This window comes from Rhineura floridana, chromosome 6 (genome assembly GCF_030035675.1).
Source record: "Rhineura floridana isolate rRhiFlo1 chromosome 6, rRhiFlo1.hap2, whole genome shotgun sequence".
Lineage (NCBI taxonomy): Eukaryota > Metazoa > Chordata > Lepidosauria > Squamata > Rhineuridae > Rhineura > Rhineura floridana.
Genome location: NC_084485.1, coordinates 148,869,942 through 148,889,306, shown reverse-complemented (window position 1 = coordinate 148,889,306; position 19,365 = coordinate 148,869,942). Strand labels below are relative to the sequence as shown.

Below are 19,365 nucleotides of genomic sequence, written 5' to 3'. Positions count from 1 at the left end.
CCCCTTTCTTAGGGGAGCCAAAAGAATGGGATTGCTTGGGAGGTTTTAATACCAAGACCTTGGGACTTAGGGCCAGATTTCCCTTCACATGCCGGGGGGGGGGGCGGAGCGTAACGGCTGAGATCTAGAAACTCACTTCTTCCTGAAGGACTTCCTTTATCCCGGGAGGTGGTTCCAAGGTCCAATTTGAAGATGTGATCTTTTTGCCTGTTTAAACCATTGGGTATCTCTGCGTGCCTCAGCTATCAGAAGTTTGGGGAACACTGCTCTGTGCAAACCATACTGTAAACATCAATGGGAATGCAAGAGATGTTTCTCTACAAAGAAAAGGGTGGCATCACACTGACATTCAAATTCCTCTTACATAGATTTTGCTTGTTCAGCATTGGGTAATAAAGGGCAACATATTGAATGTGGACATGCCTCCAGTTCTTATCCAGCGTTCCTATGGCATTCCACAGACAAGATCAGAGACCCTTCTACATCAGTGTACAGGGTAAATTCCCTACCTCATTTCCCAGGCTGCTCAGAGACTTTGACATTCATCAATAGAGGGACTGTACAGCACGCTTGCACAACTTGTGCCCCACCTAGTTGAACAGTGAACACAGCCCAGAAACAACATATTGTGGCCTGCTGGGCACAGGAAACCCCCACCCTGTTTCTTTTATTCTTGAATCTTGGCAGGGGAGGAAATCAGGAGATTTTTTCCTGGTGAGCTTCCATACATAGTTGATGGGGCTCCTTTTGGCTTTTGGCAAGTTTATTTATTCATTTATTAAATTTATATCCCATCCTTCCTCCCAAAAGAAGTTGTGGAGTCCTAGTCTGTGAAAAACAACGGGAGCCGGCCAATTCAATATGGTGAATAAAGATATTCAGCAGCTTGCCACGAGCAAGTGCACCTATTAGCTGGCTGAGGAGCAGGCCGTATCGGGGACAAGCTCCCACTTTTCTCCAGACTTGGGTGAAAAGACTGGGTCTCTCTTTGTCCTCACATTGGGTTTGTAGTCATTCAGGAGCTTCTAAGCTACAGCACGAATTCAGAAAGGCACCCATATCCCACCCCCAAACGAAGGAAGGAAGGAAAGAAGGATTGGCAAAAGCCACACATTTTGACTGACTATAATGCGTGGGTCCTTACAGGAAAGTACAAGTATGGTATAGTAAAAGTAAAGGCAATCTGTTTTTGGTAGCTGAGCAGACAAGATGAAGCTTGGCTAGAGTGTTAATTTAGATTCGGAAAACCCAGATTCCAATCCCTGCTGCTCACCCATGACACCCTGGGTGGGCCTTGGGCCATTCGCTGCCTCTCAGGCTAACCTATTTCACAGGACTGTGTCCTGAGCGCGGTGGAGAAGACTAAGGGTGGGATGTGCACACTTAAGCAATACTAGGAGCATTTCAACAGGAAGGTGATCCAGATGGGCACACATCGCTAAGGGGGACCTGCAATCAAAAGACTGGATATCAGAGTCTTAATAGTATACACAGCAGAACTAATTTTTTAGGCATATATTGAAGTTTAAATGGCAAATATTTCTTTCTGGACATTAAAAAGATGCTACTAGTACATCAAAGCCTCTACAATGGCTCCTTGACAAATATCCGGTAGGATTCTACAAAAGGACAAATATAAACAGCCATTTAAAAAAATTCTCTCTCACACACACACAGGAGAGGCTGGTTATAACTTTAACTGGGAGATGACATAAATCAATGCATCCAACATTTTAACTCTAGATATTACAAGACTTATAAAGAATCTGAGCGATGAACAGTTCAAATTGAAGAATTAAGGGAATTGCTTAATTTGATAGAGATATATCTGAGTACCAAGAAGCATTCTAGTAATCTAAGACTAGATTGGCTCTTTTGTTCAGGAAACATTTTTTCCAATAATCTGGAAATGTTTTGGCATTATGCTGTGGGCATATCCATTCTAGAATTTATATTTAGTTTATACCACTTTAAATGTCATGGTGTCCCCCAAAGAACCCAGGTGAGTGTCACTTGATGAGAATTCTGTACCAGAAGGCCTTAGTCCCTCTCACAGAATTACAGTTCCCAGAATTCCCTAGAGAGAGGGAATGACTGCTAAGCCAATTTAAGCTGGGAGTGTCAGTTATGCTTTGTACTCTGTGTTCCAGCCCACTTTCAGCACCGCTGAGAGAAAATACCCAATAGCCTATGCATCAAGACATTGGTCAGCAAACTAGAGCCTCTCGGTTCCTGTGCCTTTTATTTATTAATTAAATGTATAGTCTTTCCTTTCTCCCAAAAGGAGCCCAGGGCAGCAAAAAGCCAATGGAAAAATGGAAATATATAAACGTATGTAATATGGGCATAACACTGGCCTATCTTACAGGGCTATTTTAAGCTTGTTCTTTGAACACCAAGGAAAAGTGTTATAATGTTATCCATGTCTGGAAGGAAAACATATTAAATACTTTGTAAGCTGTCCTGTTGTTTCCTAACCACTTCAAGATGGTAGATGTCCCAGTCCAAGCAGTGATGTGGAATTCTGCCCGAGGGGCTGCTAGCTTCAGGCACAGGGAGGCCAAAAAGCTACTTCCTATGCTCATACGTGTGTGCTTCGCCTGCACCAAATCCTAAGGAACCACACAGACCTCTTTTCAGCTGTTGCTGGGACTCACAATCAGCTCCTTCCCACAAATTCGATTTATACCTTCGCAGTTCATGGAACCTATCCACGTGTCTATTACTATTACCTTTGGGAAGCAACAGGAGTTTACTTTTTCCAGGAACTCAGCAGTGAAGCATTCATAGACTCTAATCAATTAGAGAGAACGGAGCAAAGAGGGAGAATGCAGAGAGAAGTCATCCAATGTTGACATTTGGAAAAATATTAACACCCTAACTAAAATCTTAACAATTTATACAAATGTTGCCATTTATGGATGCTGCTTCACTGTCTCTCTCTCCCTTCAGCAACTGAGGCTAAAGCTACATGTTTGGCAGAAACCTTGCTTAACCATGCCCCTCCCTCTGCTTTCACTCTGCATCCGCCTCCCTCAGACTCTTTCTCCCGGCAGACTTGGTAGATACATATACAGAAATTTGGCAGGGGAGGGAGAGGAAGGGTTAAAAGCACCCACTCTACTGTTCTGCAGTTGTTGGATGGATACCAACCAGACCCTCTTCCAAATGGGTCATTTTGCCCTGGACCAACAATACCACAAAATGCATTTTTCAACTTGCCGTCCAGGCTGCTATCTGCTTTCGTGACCAGCTACTGTGCAAGCAGAAGCAAGAGTCAGCAGGACCTTTGATCCTCTGCACAAGTGGCAATCACCTGCCAGAAGCAGCACAGCACGGACTTTTAAGTTTTACTGTTGCAAGCTATTATTTGGCCACTGTACATTAAATTAAGAACAGATTGCAGCCATGTGTAACCTTCCATCTGCAGAGATATCAAAAGAGTTGAGATGAAGGAGCCAATAAATTCCTTTAGTGTCTAAGTTTAGGCAGAGAGGAAAATGACAATGTCTGGTTTATCAGCACACACACACAAATATTTTCTTTTTGGGGTGTGTGGCTGAGGGGAATAGGGAGAAACGCAGTCATAATTCGGGCTTGGTGCAGTGCAATTTTATTTTCAATTTTGCACCGAGTGTGGACTAAATTGTAGAATTCAGCCTAACTTTTAGGACAGAAACTACCTCTCCTTACTCACTCTCAGCCCAATTCAGTGCAGAGGACTGGAGAGGCACTTTTTCTCCGTTGTCTTTGGGATTATACTAGAGGTAATAGCGGCAGCAAAGTGTTGTTTGCACCTTCTGCAAAAGCGCAGCACAAGGGCAGCCATTCATCCATTCCTCTTTGCACATGCTACAAGAATCAGAGAAGGCATGAGTCACTCGTGACCACGTTTGTAGGCTGCTGGTTTCCTCACCACCACCACTATCATGGGCAAGAGGAAGGAAAGATGCACTGATTTCATGATGCTGATTGCACTAAAGGCAGCAAGGATAGAGGTAATCCCAGAAGCATCACCATCACCCAAAGAAAAAGGATCAGATCTCTGAGCCTGGACTGGGGAGGGCAGAGACCTCAGGAGGTAACATTCACTGATGCGTCCCACTTCAGCAAAGAGGATATCTGCCCATTGTTCTGGGAGCTGATCAAAAACTGCCTCTCTTTCCAAGTGTAACCATGAAATATGTGACTAGTTTTAAAGGCAGAAAAAGGTGTGCCCTGGGAAAGAAGTAGGCAGGAAACAAGTTGGGTTTGCATTTTAAAATCTGTATGTCCACCATGACTATAAATTGATCTGAAAAGAAATACCTGTATATAGGGCAAATGTACAAGGTTGCATTTTTTAAAAAGCACAAAAGATGACAGGCACATCACCTCTGAAGCTGCCTTTCACAATCAGAAGTTATTGGCTAACCTGATAAATTTTTCACAACAGTCATTTTGGAGATTCAAAACAAATTGTAATTGATGCGATGTGTTAAAACAAATCTACTTTTCCTGCAACTGTGTTGCAAAACAAAACTGTGAGTGCACCAAGTTTTGCTTAATTAAGCACTAGAAGACTGAGTTCCATGTGCAAAAGATGCTCAGCAGCACTCAATGCTTTTCCCCCCCAAACGTAGAGCAGTGCTGAGCCTCAGCTCTCCCTGAAGCAGCAGGGAGGGGAGAGGCATGAGTTTCAGGCACCTCAGCTGCCAGAAGGCGCGGAAGACCAAGGAGTTATTGAGTCTGCTCGGGGCCTTGGGGAGACCAGTGAACTTGAACTCCAGCCAATTCCCATGGGTGGCACGAGCTCCGTAGAGGAGACTGCGCCGCCCCCAGTCGTTCCTGAAGGCCCGTCAGGGGATGCCCCAGAGGTTGTACCAGCTCCTCCCTTGCCATGCAGTTCCCAGGACGCTTCCAGTGTGACGCCACCTCCTGACCTCGATCCTGCAGCCCAAGAGCAGGTGTCTTCCGACGAGCCATTGGAAACACGCCCCCCCCTGCCGTGAGAAACGGACAGGGCAGAGACAGGATTTATGAAGGAGTCAGAGATTACGATCAAAAACGTTCCCTACATAAGCTGGCCTCTCAAAGAGCGGAGTCGCTGAGTCAACTTCCTTCACGTGCCGCAGAGCATGTCTAGAGTGTAGTTAGGGGTTTCTAGCGAGTAAGGCAGGTTTCTATATGAAGTGCAATGTCCTAGATGTATCCATTACTCTAATAAAGCAAGATTTAATTGCACCCGTGTCTCCGTCTCATGGTTCCAGCTCTGGACAGGACAAGCAGGATTCCATGTTCTTCCTCCAAATACAACAGGCTTAAGCTACAATAGGCTGATAAAACAGATGCTACTAACAGGCTACATAAAATGTATTTGATGTATATTGCTCAGTTACAAAACTTAGAACCACAGGTCTTATGTTTGCCTAATCTAGGGATGGCCACTTGGAAGCTTGGATCCACTTCTCAAGGCAATCCACCCAGTCTCTAGCAGCCCTACTAAATTTATGTCAAGAAATGGTGGTTCACATATGGTTCATTCATCCACAGCTCGATGCAATGGGCAATTATGCTCAAGTGCATACAGTACAAACCCATTAAGTCCTTACTAATATCAGTCAGAGGCAGCATGCTTCTGAAAACCAGTTGCCGGAAGCCTCAGGAGGGGAGAGTGTTCTTGCACTCGGGTCCTGCTTGCGGGCTTCCCCCAGGCACCTGGTTGGCCACTGTGAGAACAGGATGCTGGACTAGATGGGCCACTGGCCTGATCCAGCAGGCTCTTCTTATGTTCTTATGTTCTTATATGACTGGCCACTTGTGAGGAGGCCAGTTTCTGTGGCAGTTCTGATATAGGGAATAAATGGAGAACTGAAGATGGATCATCAGGACCAGACTGCTGGAAGTCTTTACAAGGTACTTAAAAACTACAATACAGGCTATTCGATAGGCTGACTGCCATCTGATATGACTTGGTAAGAGCAAAAAGCCAAGAAGAGCAAAAAGATTATCCATATGTGCCTTGGGGCAAGGGGTTTGCTAAAAAGCCATACATATTTAGTGATGCGCCTACAGCCATACTATCCTGAACGCGCCCGATCTTGTCTGAACACAGAAGCTAAGCAGGGTCAGGCCTGGTTAGTTCTTGGATGGGAGACTGCCTGGAAATACGGAGTGCCGTAGGCATAGAACGGCCTTTCCCAACCAGTGTGCCTCCAGATGTTGTTGGACCACAATTCCCATCTTTTCTGACCACTGACAATGCTGGCTGAGGCTGATGGGAGTTGTGGTCCAACAACATCTGGAGGCACACTGGTTGGGAAAGGCTGGCTTAGAGGAAGGCAATGGTAAACTACATCTGAATACCTCTTATCATGAAAACCCTATGAATATATCCAAAAAAAGATTCATAGGGCCGCCATAAGTCATAATCAACTTGAAGGCATATAACAACATTTAGTGATGCAAAAAGACCACATTTAGCCTTTAACTGATCCTTGAGTAAGAAATATCATCAATATGCACTGACTAAAAGAGAGGAAATTAAATGCAAACAAATGAGGGTTTTTTAAAAAAAATGCATCTGAGACGTCATTGTAAAGGACAAAAATTCCAGTTCAACTCTCCCAAAATTCTAAACAGTCCACTTTAGGCTCTGTGCCCTATGGCACAACCATAATCTTCTTTATGCAATCTTCCAGCTTTGGCTGAGGCTCTACCCAAGGGCAGGACTGTGTACAATGAACCTGGGGAAATCAAATTAGCTCCTGAAAGCCACCAAGGAAGACCGGTCCCAAATATATGACCACTTCAGCAAGACTGATAAAACCACCGATACCAAATGACAAACAAATTGAAAACAAGAGCACTTATGTAGTTGAAGAGCTACTTGACCAACCTTTCCCCCCCCTTTCTCACTCTACACACTGTCACAGGAATGGTCCATTGCAGTTACAAACCATTAGCTACCACTATCCCCATGTCACTCTTTTCTCTCTAGTCACCCAACCCTCACAGAAGCCAGAATAAACCTCCTAACCCAAGTGCCACATAAAGTTCGCCTACAGATGTAGTGAGCGGTGGGAAGCCAGCTGGTCCTCTATGGAGCTGCCATCTTTCCCCTCCACTGCCTTCTCAGTGTACACAACAAACGGTAATAAGGGCAGTAGAAGCCAGCACTGAGATACAGCAAGGGGGGCAGCTGTGCCTGATACTTGTCTGTCATGCTGCTTTCTCAGGTACAGAGACCTTGCAGAAAAGAACAGCGATAAGCCCATTTTTCTGCTATGCTGTCTGAAGCCACTTCACCAATTATATTATTCAATAAAACCTGTGCATGCTTTAGCAGCGCCTGTTCTCATGACTGTTAGTGGATAGGGACCCTCCCCTCGTAACTCACCTTCACAATGGCCCAGCTCGCACATTACGGTAGCTTGAGCAACAAACCATGACTCCTGGGCTTAGCGCTGCATCTGCACCCAGGATCACGGTTGCTTCACTCCAAGCAAACCACCATATATCACAGTTTGTTTGGATTGAAGCAAACAACCATCCGTGGTTCAGATGTACTACTAAGTCAGGGACTGTGGCTTGTTACTCACACTAGGACAGGAGTGAAGCAGGAGCCATCTGCATGTTCTTTATGGTTTGCAATCACTAGTGAATACAGCCAATGAGTATGATTAGAGGGACAGAGCAGGGGTTCCCAAACTTTTTGCCCCCACAGATCACATGATGAGGGTCTTGGAAGACCACTTAACTTAATTATTTTTCTTCCTGTTGTGGCAATTGTCATGTGCTGTACCAGCTGCTCTATGATCTTGCAATTCTATTTTTAATGCTTTTATTTCTTATATCGTATTTTATCATATTACAATTTGCATGCCATAAAATTCAAATTGCAACACAGTAAAATACAACGTAAGAAACAAAAGTAGCAAAAGCATACAATTTAAAATTAATATTCATATTTAATGTGGACATGCTGTGGAGCACCTGAATGAAGCTCACAGACCACAGTTTGGGACCCTTTGGGATAGAGAATTCTCCATAATACCCCGTTAGCGCAGAGGGTCTGCATTTTGCCCCTAGCTTTGTCTTTGGGACAACAGCAAGGGGGAGTTCACAGCAACACTGTGTCATCCTCTACCACCAGGTACTGCTGTTATGACAAACCAAGAAGTCCACTGCATGGGGGAGAAGGCAGTGGGATCATGGAACATCCTAGGAAAATAATCAGCAAACACTGGCAATCAATCAAATGAACACAGAGCTTCCATTTAGCTACCATGGCCAATAGTTAACAGATTAACATATTAATATTAACATATTAGTCAAACAGATGGAAATAGTTCTCAAATGTGACCAAACCTAGCAACCACAAACATATCTTGTCACTTCCATAAATATATATTGTGTGAAGGATTACTTCCATTTATTTATTTATTTATTTATTGAATTTCTATCCTGCCCTTCCTCCCAGAAGCTGCCCAGGGCAGCAAACAAAAACACCAAAAGCACTTTAAAACATCTCAAAAACAGAAGACTTTGAAACATATTAAAACAAAACATCTTAAAAACATCTTTAAAAAATAATTTTAAAAACATCTTAAAAAGTAACTCTAGCACAGACGCATACAGGGATAAAGTCTCCACTTAAAAGGCTTGTTGAAAGAGGAAGGTCTTCAACATGTGCCCAAAAGATAATAGAGATTGTGCCTGTGTAATATTTAAGGAGAGAGAATTCCAAAGGGTCGGTGCCACTACACTAAAGGCCTACTTCCTATGTTGTGCAGAAGAGACCTCCTGATAAGATGGTATCTGCAGGAGGCCCTCAAATGCAGAGTGCAGAGATCGATTGAGTACAAAAGCAGTAAGACAATCTTTCAGGTATCCTAGTCCCAAGCTGCGTAACACCAAAGCTAGAACTTTGAACTTGGCACAGTAGCTAATGGGCAGCCAGTGCAATTCTTTCAGCAGTGGCGTAGTATGTTGGTGATACCCTGGCCCCGTGAGCAGTTGCACCACTGCATTTTGCACCAACTGCAGCTTCCAAACCAACCTAAAGGGCAGCGCCACATAGAGCGCATTACAGTAATCCAGTCTGGAGGTTACCATTGCATGGACAACAGTGGTCATGCTATTCCAGTCCAGAAATGGCCACAGCTGTCTTAAGAGCCATAGCTGGTAAAAGACACTCCTAGCTACTGAGGTCATCTGGGCCACTAATGAAAAATATGGATCCAGGAGCACCCCCAGACTATGAACCTGCTCTTTCAGAAGGAGTACATCCCCTTCTAAATCGGGCAACTGACCAATTATCCCACCTTGGGAAGCACCAACCCACAGTGCCTCTGTCTTGTTAGGATTCAGACTCAGTTTATTGGCCCTCCTTCAACCCACCACCAAGTCTCGACACTGGTCCATGGCTTGCACGGCCTTTCCCAATTAAGATGTTACAAAACTGGATATCAACAGTGTACTGCTGACACCTCACCCCAAATCTCCCGATGACCGCTCCCATGAGCTTCATATAGATATTAAACAGCATGGGAGACAAGATGGTACCCTGGGGCACCCTACAGCACAACTGCCAGAGGGTCAAAATACAGACACCCAATGCTATTCTCTGAAAACAACAACCCTGGAGATAGGATGGGAACCACTGTAAAACAGTGCCACTGATACCCATCTCACCAAGTCGGCTCAGAAGGATACCATGGTCAATAGTACCAAAAGCCATTGAGAGATCAGGTAAGAATAACAAGGTCACACTACCCCTGTCCACCCAATAAAGGTCATCCATCAGGGTGACCATAGCCGATTCAGTCCCATAACTAGGCCTTTTAAACACAGATTGGAATGGGTCAAGATAATCTGTTTCATCCAATAGTATTTGCAATTGCTGTGCCACAACCCTCTCGATCAACTTCCCAAAACCGGGGTATTTGTGACCAGGAGGTAGTTCTCACAAACCAATGGGTCAGTGTGGGCTTTTCCAGGAGTTGTCAGATCACTGCCTCTATCAGGGTGGCTGAGACCACTCCTTCCTGCAAAGACGCATTGACCACACCCTGGATCCACTCGGTCATACCCCCTCGGCAAGCCAAGAAGGGCAAGCGTCAAGAGGACACGCTACTGGCTGTATCGTCGCAAACACCTTGTCCTGAATCTGCTGTAAATGAAACGTCCTATGTGTTCTGAACAGCACCTAGATATTTTTGAAGCACTGAAAATTATTATTCATTAGGTCATACCATGTTCAATATTGTCAAGAAACAGAAAAATATTGCCCATTTTCTCCATAGCGGTGTACTAATCTTCTGTCTTGCCACCTTTAGGGTTACATTGAACTAAGTCCTATTCAGAGTAAACCCATTGAAATTAATGAATCCAAGTTAGTTGTGCTTATCAACTTCAATGGGTCTACTCTGAGTAGGACTAGCATTGCATACTGCCCTTAGGCTGCAATCCAATACATGTCTACTCAGAAGTAAACTCCATTGGGTTCAGTGGGACTTACTCCCAGGTAAGTGTGTACTGGATTGCAGCCTTAGTCTGCAATTCTGAATGTGCTTACTAGTAAGCAAGCCCTTCTGAACACATGTGGAATTGCTTCTGAGTAAACATGCACTGGATTGCAATGCTTGTCATTTTTTTGCCTCTAAACTAAAAACACTCCAAATGCTTTAGCCCTTCCTCACAGAAAAGATATTCCAAATCTCTTGACCATTTAAGTTGCCCAGTTCTGTCCTCTTTGTGCACAATTCTTTTGGGGACGAGGCAATTAGAACTGTATGCATAGGTGGCAATCTTTGAAAAGGTTCACCTGCATCTGTATTTTGACTATTTTTAAAAAGTGGTTATCTGACATGGAGGTCTACAATTCTATATATGCCATGTTGTCAAGGAATTTAATTTTTCCCTGTTAATAATATATTGCCACCTTGTGAAATCACATACCACCAGGACTTCTGTCAACATTGTCTTTAGGGTTCTACTATTAGCCCAACCTTATTTAGGACTCTCACAGGCATAGTAATGGCCTAAGTGGTGTCAGATGTCAGTGGATATAATTAAAATAAGTCATCCTGGTAATTTTTATTTGAAAGACCCAAATAACTTTTAAAGGTAAACTTATTTCTGAACTGTAGGCAGAGGAAAAAGGAATATTTTGCTCATATTTTTAGCAAATAAATTAATTCAAACTTATTTTGAGGACTGACAGCATAAAAAAAAAAGCTTGCCTCTCCCCTTCTAAATCTCCAGCATGGAAGCTCACTGTGATTAATTAGCTTCTCTCCATCTTTAAATAAGTTTAAAAAGAAAAAGATCCCAAGCACATAAATGCTCTTTCTTGTAAATTCTACCAGCCAACTTCTGTTGTGACCATGCATATTCATCTGAAAGGAGGTATTGTCCCCCTTTGCATATGCCTGTAAACCAAATTCCTAACTAATAATACATTGCCATCATAGCCTTTATCAAATCAGCCTCTCACATACAACGCATGTGCTCTTCTACTTGTATAGCTGCTCCCCTTCAATTTCTTGCTGCAGGGATCAAACAGAGTTGCAGTGCTTCCCCTGGACAGACCTAACTTTGAAGAGAATGGTTCCTTACCTGTCTAGAGATGTCTGAATCTGTTTAGTTTTAGTGCATTGTATACTATATGTTGTTATCCATGAAAATTGCTTCAGGACTCCTTTTGTATGAAGTGAAATGTCAGCTGAATTAATCTAATTTAATCAAGGGAAACAGGTGATGTGGTGCATTCCAATTGCTGAGGGTGGTAGTGGCTGTACAGATATCACACTGCCTCAGAGGACACCCAGAATGTCACAGAAAGCAGTCACTCAACCAAGGGGTAGAATGCAGGTGCCACTCCTTGGTGACCAAGTCATCTTTATGGCAGCTGGGAGAACCAAAGACCCCTACAAATGAAAGCAATCACCTCGATGGATCACCATCTTATGGAAGGGATGAGTTGAATGGAATAGTAAACTATGCAACACACAGCTTTCACCACATGCTCACATTTGCTACATTGGTAATGTAGCCATCATTCCATAAGACATACTCACGAATAGGCAAAAAAACCTTGCGGTTTAAAAACGTACCTACAGCCAACAGATATTTCTATCAAACTTTGAAAAGCAGGGAAATTGGGTAGCTATAGTGAATGCATCAGGGGAGCAGGAGACCTGACCTCCTCTCTGAGATATTGTACTGCCTTACAAATTAGTAAAAATGCAAACACCATTTGGGTTGGTCTTTCATAATCCAATTCACTTCCTATGTAGCTTGGAAGAATTTGGTAACATGTGCCTCCTCAGAGAGATGAATTTAACTAATTTTTTAGTGTGGAACATGATAAAATATTATCACCTATATTCTATCAACCCACTGTGACATAATATTCCCTTTATTCTTTTACTACTAGAAGGCACTTCAAGCTCACATCGGGTCTCTCTCACACACATGCATACACTTTCACCAACAAATTGATGCAATAGTTCTGGGGAGGGCAGACTTCAAGCTTGGGGGATATACTTTGTTTTTTCCTAGAAGCTCAAGGCTGGAATTGCTGGAATCCAGTAAAAAATAGTGGCTTAGAAAAGGCGGCACTTTGAATTAAAGAAAAGGGCATCTTGGAGGGTCTCTCAGCCTAGGAAGTTGTTCTCAGAACCAGAACTGAGATCACAGTCCTTTCAAACAAAAAATCATTTTTGGTTCGCCCTCCTCCAAGTTTTCTTCCTTTCAGCCTAGTTTGGGAGGGGGAGAGTTTGAATTGTTAAACAAGTGGGAGCCAGAAAACATTTATATCTACTGCAAATCATCCAGATATCTACCAGTAGATCCCGATCTACCTCCTCCCCACCCCTGCAACAGATTATGACAGCCAGGCCAACACTGGAATTAAACAGGATATCTGAAAGAAAGAAGCTCATTTGGAAACCCTACTACATTTCTAGATAGTAACCAAATGTGGTTTTGCACGATGTAACAAATTTGTCAAAGAGATCAGTAATTGTCCATGCTGTACATTTACACTAGCAGAGACAGAAAAAAATCCAAGAGAAGTATACCTAAGACCACTCCCAAGGACTCTGTCGAGTGACACACCACTCATGAGGCAGCTGACTATCATACTCTGGCCTTTGGCAAGTCGCCAGTCCATAGCCCCATGCACAGATCCTTATCTATGTACAGGGGGAGGAGGAAATCACTGGAAAACATTTTTTCATCTGCAGAACAATTTAAAACACAGTTGTGAACATACCACTCTGCAATAAATCCCACTAAGTTATTTTGAAGAATGACAGCAGCAGGTTTCCCCTACACACCACAGCTTTGATCACTTCTCTACCCGTGCACCGTGTGTCGAGGGCCAATCCTTATTTCTACCCCATCTGCCCTGCCCTCCCGAACACATGGCTTACCTCCTGTGCTAATCCTTCTGGAGATACTATTATGCAGTTATTGTATTTCAATTGTGTGGGGAGGTGTTGTGACTACAGTCTGTCACAGAATGTGCAAGGAGATGTTCAGTTGGGTTTCTGTGGCAGACATAAGTGCATGATGAAGTGGTAGTCAGAAATACACACAGTCCTTCCATCATTAGGTACTTCTAAGAAGTCTCTCCTTATGTAGCAGCAGTTAGAAAAGCCTAAAATGGAAATGGACTGCTCTCAAGTCAATTCTGACTTATGGCGACCCTATGAATAGGGTTTTCACGTCAAGCGGTATTCAGAGGGAGTTTTACCATTGCCTTCCTCTGAGGCTGAGAGGCAGTGACTGGTCCAAGGTCGCCCAGTGAGCTTCATGGCTGTGTGGGAATTCGATTCCTGGTCTCCCAGGTCATAGTCTGACACTCTGACCACTACAATGGTAGAATCCCATTATTCCACAATGAGGAATAAATTGCTTTGGGACAACCAGGAATTGCAGCTGGTGCACAGAAAAGAAGGACTGGGATTTTCTCCTGTATTGCTATCTGATTCAGCTGAAAACTCCTCTTACCCACAAACTTGCCAAACCTGATCCCAGAAGTCCACAGCCTTGCCGAATGCCAGCCCTCACCTTCTGTAGAAGATCTTGAATCGATACAGCCGTGACATATCTAAACACACTTCTGAACGACAAGGCTTCTTGCTCATCTTACATGCAAAATTGGGAGGGGGGAAGAGGAGAGAACACCTCCTGTCTCCAGTTGTTGCTGAAGAGTGCAAATCCTATTCCCAACGTTTTAAATCATGCACATTCTATTACACCCAGTCAATCATCCTGGTCCTATGCAGATTTACTTAGAATGGAGTCCCAATGAGTCCAATGGGGTTTGTCCTAAATACATAGGATTGCCAGCTGCAACCTTAGATTGCCTCCCCCATCTTGCCTCCTTCATCTTTCCATTCATCTCACCAGATGCTTCTGGTCCCTTCATCCACCTTCCACATGGAACTAGGACTGCCAACTTTTTTGGCCATCCCCATCTAGGGAGAGGCGAGACTTTCAACTCTGTTCGCTTGAAACAACCTGAGAACCTAAACACAGCCATCCTTTGAAATGTGCACTTATTCGTATTTGGCAATGCAGTTTGCCAACCAACCAATGTGTACAAAAATGAGTACGTTAGGGGAAAGTGTGCCTTAAAATGGATATACAAGTGAACATAGCATGAAAAAATGCACTGTATGACGAGAAATGGTTTGCAAAAATGTGCACATTAGTCAAAACTGCCTATAAAAATGTGTTCATTAGGGGAAATTTGCAGTAAGATGCTGGAGAATTTTCATGAGGATATTTTTTAAATTGCAAATTGATGCAGAAATGTGGAGAATTGAATTTAAAAATGAGAAACGAGAGATCCAAAATTGACAGATCTCTCCATCCCTAGCCCCATCTCTGTATCTGTACCAGCAGAGTGACAGGGACACATCAGCAGATGATAAAACACTGTCTCCATGAAAAGTTTCATTGGTGGATTTCTGCAGACCAAGCTTCAGTTAATGGCACAAGAGCTGACCTGGTAGGCTCCCTTTTCCTGATCGGTTGGCAACCTGACCTGGAAATACCCACCCCTCTTTTTAAACGCTGCGCCCTCACTCAGCATTGTCTCCATCCATCATCGCCACGCTCATCTTTGAGCAACTCTCTGGAAACTTCCCTCCGCCCGCCCGCCCGCCGTCCTCTCCCTCCCAGAGGAATAGGGTAACCTGGGAGCCTTCCCCCAGGCCTCTCCGGCGCCGCCTTTGCCTCACTGACCATATGGCGATCCTGTTCTTGGGATACCGCAACTTCTCCACGCAGCCAAGGAAGTGGGGCAGAGAGCGGGCAGCGTTCCTGGCGATGACGGCTAAGACGACGGTGGGCTTCTGCAAGGCGGATTCCGGCAGGGGCTCCGGGCGAAGCCGCTCCTGCGCGTCAGCCGGCGCTGAGCTGGGCGTGCAGCTGCCCCGTGGCAGCCAGAAGGCTACGGAGAGTTGGAGAAGCAGCCGGAGCCGGGAGCGGCTGGACGAGAGGTCGAGGATCGCAGCCATGTTTCGGTGGACCGCGCTGGGGAGAGGGGAGAGTCTCCTTCGCAGGTTCGCTACGCCGGCAGCGGCCGAGGGGGAGGCGGGAAGAGAAACTCCGCGCGTACCTGCAGAACAGGCTGAGAGGGAAGGAGAGAAGACTGGCGGGCTGGAGATCTGCGACTGCTGCCTCGCTAACGCGCGTTTTCAATTATTTGCTCAGAACGGAGGAGGAGGAGGAGGAGGCTGCTCCTTCTTTGCAAAAGGCGGGTCAGTGGCGGCAAACCTGCGGCCGATCCGCCTCCCTTCAACTGTTGGAGCAAATAAAAACAAGCAACGCATGCTTTCTCTCTCTTTCTTTCCTCCCCCTCTCCACCAGCCTCCTCAATATCCTCAGAATAATAAAAAAGCCACCTTTGCAAAACGAGTAACAATAGCAATCATGAGCAACGCAAACAATAAAAGCATGTATTAGCAATGCAAATATTGCGCATTCATCCTGATTTGCAGGGTAATTAGACAATTATGGCTCTTTAATGAGCATTCATTCTGATTTGTTTGGGGAGAGGCTAGACGACGTTGCGTCGAAGCAAGTGTCTCCCATAGTTTCCAATGCATTTTCCCCTGTTTCCTTATCGCAAAAAGTACCGTCTTTGGGGGGAAGCAAGTTTGTTACACAAGAGCTACAAATCAGCTTTAATCGCCCAGCGTGAATCTGTCAGGATGCGACTGAATCTCACCTGCCAAGCAGTAATACAGTGGCAAATTCAGAAGTGCAAGGTCTCTTCATGACAGTCACAGCCACGCACCCTTTTTTTGGCTGCTGGGTCAGAATGAGATCCTTGTTGTCACCTTCTCCCACGACAACAGACGTCTGAAAAGCCAACAAGCATGAAAGGAGAGTGTTAGCTACTGAGAAGAGGCTGACTCACCTCCTTTCCCTCTGGCTCCAATCAGCAGAAAAAGACAAGGAAGCACATGAGAAGACTCTTCTCAGTGGCTAACACACTTCCATTTCATGCTGATTGGCTGAAGCAAAACAAAATTCTGAGGCAGCTTAGAACACCTTTGACCTTGGCCATTTGAAAGGAAATTACCACTCAAATCCAACTGCTAAGATCTGTGCCTGAGTGCCAAGTGCAAAAGTGCAGGGTGCCAGTACAGTTCTGTGTAAAGGTGTTCTTAAATATGTTTTGTTTTTAAGATGTTTAAAGACGTTTTTAGTGTTTTTGTTTGCCATCCTGGGCTACTTCTGGAAAGGGTGAGATAAATTTTAATTAAATTTATGGTTTTGACCTATAAAGCCTTACACGGCTTGGGACCACAATACCTGATGTAAAGCATCTCCCGATACAAACCCACCTATACACTACGTTCAAGATCAAAGGCCCTCCTCCGGGTGCCTACTCCAAGGGAAGCTCGGAGGATGGCAACAAGGGAGAGGGCCTTCTCAGTGGTGGCCCCCAAATTATGGAGTGATCTTCCTGACAAGGTGCACTTGGCACCAACACTGTTATCTTTTCGGCGCCAGGTCAAGACTTTCCTCTTCTCCCAGGCATTTTAGCATGTGTTTTATACTGTTTAAATTTTTAAATTGTGTTTTAAATTGTTTTTATAAGATCTGTTTTAAATTGTATTTGTTTTAATGTTTTTAGTTACTGTAAACCGCCCAGAGAGCTTCGGCTATGGGGCGGTATACAAGTATAATAAAATAAATAAAATAAAAAATAAATGCTGGAGACATAGAGACCCTGCTGGGACCCCGCTCCCAAAAATGTAAGGGGTCTAAGACCCCAGCGACTATACCCCTGCTGTCAAGAGACACAGCAATCTGTGTATATACTTTCCTGGGAATAACTGCTTGCCGTAAGCATGAAGAGGATCAAGCTACAAAACTCATGTACCCAAGGAACTCACCTGCTTGTCACTGGAAGGCAATGTCATCCATCCATCACATAATCCAGAGTTTACAGCCCAATCCCATCATTGTTTACCCAATGAATTCACCCAAAAAAGTGTATGTAGGACTGTCACATGAGTGTGCCATGAGCATGCAGGTATGTTGCCCAAGTGCACCAAGCATGTGAACCAAGAATTGCTATAAAATATAACATTGTATGTCCCCACCACTACTGAGTTCAATAGGATTTAGTCCCAGATAAGTGTGTGCATAGGATTGCAACCTAAATTCAGATCTCTGTACAGTCACATACATATTGGGCAGTCCTAGCAATAGGAAATAGATGTAAATATATGTGGGACAGTTTCCCTGAGAAATGTTTATATGAATGTTAACATGCCATCCTTCTCGCATTGTGTTTTCAGTAAACATTTCTCAGATGCCAAAAAGGAGCCTTTTCAGGGCTGCCAATTTGTGGATTATTTTTAGGAGGCATTTAATAAGATCACACTCCTAGAATTTATTTCTTGAAACATAAAACTGAAATACCTAAACATTCACCTTTGATTTTTGTGGAAGCAGTAAAGCTGCTGCAATTATAGGTCTTGGACAGATGTTGTTTATTATGCTCTTCCCCCAGCTGAGTTTAGCGAGCCTCACAATTTGTTCCTAAACAGTCACCTAATCTATCCTCAGAAGACCCATTGAGCTTCAGCAGGAGAGCTGCCATTCGACAGAGTGACTAGTGGCTAATCAATGCAGCTGCAACCTAGGATGTCTCTGGTTCAGATCTTTCCTCTGCCATGAAATTCAGTGGACAGAATTAGGAAAGGCACTGTTTGCCACACAGGCACAGGAATAATGACCTATCTGAGAGGACTGCTCTAAGCACTGGCAAAATGTACATGAAGTGTACACTCAAGAGACAGCTCATACAGTAATGAGATTATAATATCATATATTCTGTCAGTAGGTTTTATTAGACATACTGCAGATTAAAAAAAAACCTGGGGAAGATACCAATGTGCTACTGTTTCTAGTAAAACTCCAGGACACCAGACTGAGAGCCAGTGTGGTATGGTGGTGAGAGTGTTGGACTGGGACCTGGGGGACTAGGATTCAAATCCCCATTTGGCCATGAAGCTCACTGGGTGACCTTGGGCCAGTCACTGTCTCTCAGCCTAGCCTACCTCACAGGGTTATTGTGAGGATGAAATCAGGAGGGGGAGAAACATGCTTGAATGCCACCTTGAGCTCCTTGGAGGAAAGGTGGGATACAAATGTAATAATAAAAATAAATAAAATAAAAAATTCCCACAATGGAATTGTGAGATTGATCACTCTTAACAAAAGTACAAGCAGAAACTTCCGCTTAGAAGATTGTTTACTAATCTGTATTTCAAAGTATGTCTTCATGTTTAGATGGGAAATATAAGAACTTCCCACTAAATTAGTGTTTCTATGCATACGTGGCCAAAATTAAATGGAACATTTGCTGCATTATTTTTTCTGTTGCCCCCCTGTATACAGAACTGAGAGACAGAATTTCCAGTGTCTTACCAAAATTCTCAAATTTTACAGGAGCCCCAAAAATATGTTACCTTCTTGAAGATATAGATATGTTTGTTACTTACAGGACAGCATTATTTGCCAAATGTTAGGAGCCTCTATGATTAAGCTGATGAAAGAAATTTGTTCCTTGTGCTCGATATCAGCTGATTCTGGTACTGATATTTTAATTTATTTTATATACCGGCTCTCAAAATGGACCATCCTGGATGGGACAAAGAACAACTAGACATGTGTAAAATTCTAGGATCCTGAAGCATGTGGATTCTTCCTCTCCTCGCCAACCAAGGGATTTGAGTGGGCTGAATGCCCACTAGCCAAGCATCCTTATTGATTCACTCAGGATACATGGAAACCATCAGGACTGCTCCCCAATTTATTCAATTGTCCTAGCATGCAGGGCCA

The 19,365-nt window shown here is 44.0% G+C and overlaps 1 protein-coding gene and 1 pseudogene across 2 annotated transcripts in view; one reads left to right on the top strand and one right to left on the bottom strand.

The window, feature by feature from the left end:
- The window catches only part of COLGALT2 (collagen beta(1-O)galactosyltransferase 2), a 67,905-nt gene extending 52,159 nt beyond the window's left edge, over positions 1–15,746 (bottom strand). The window contains exon 1 of one of the 2 annotated variants that reach the window (XM_061634059.1): positions 15,244–15,746. In XM_061634059.1, coding sequence (XP_061490043.1) covers positions 15,244–15,518 — 275 coding nt within the window. In that variant the 5' untranslated portion in view covers positions 15,519–15,746. The remainder of the gene's footprint in view (positions 1–15,243) is intronic. The other variant, XM_061634058.1, reaches the window with a different exon arrangement.
- LOC133388170 (5S ribosomal RNA) lies at positions 6,047–6,165 on the top strand (annotated as a pseudogene).
- Positions 15,747–19,365: the final 3,619 nt, after the last annotated feature.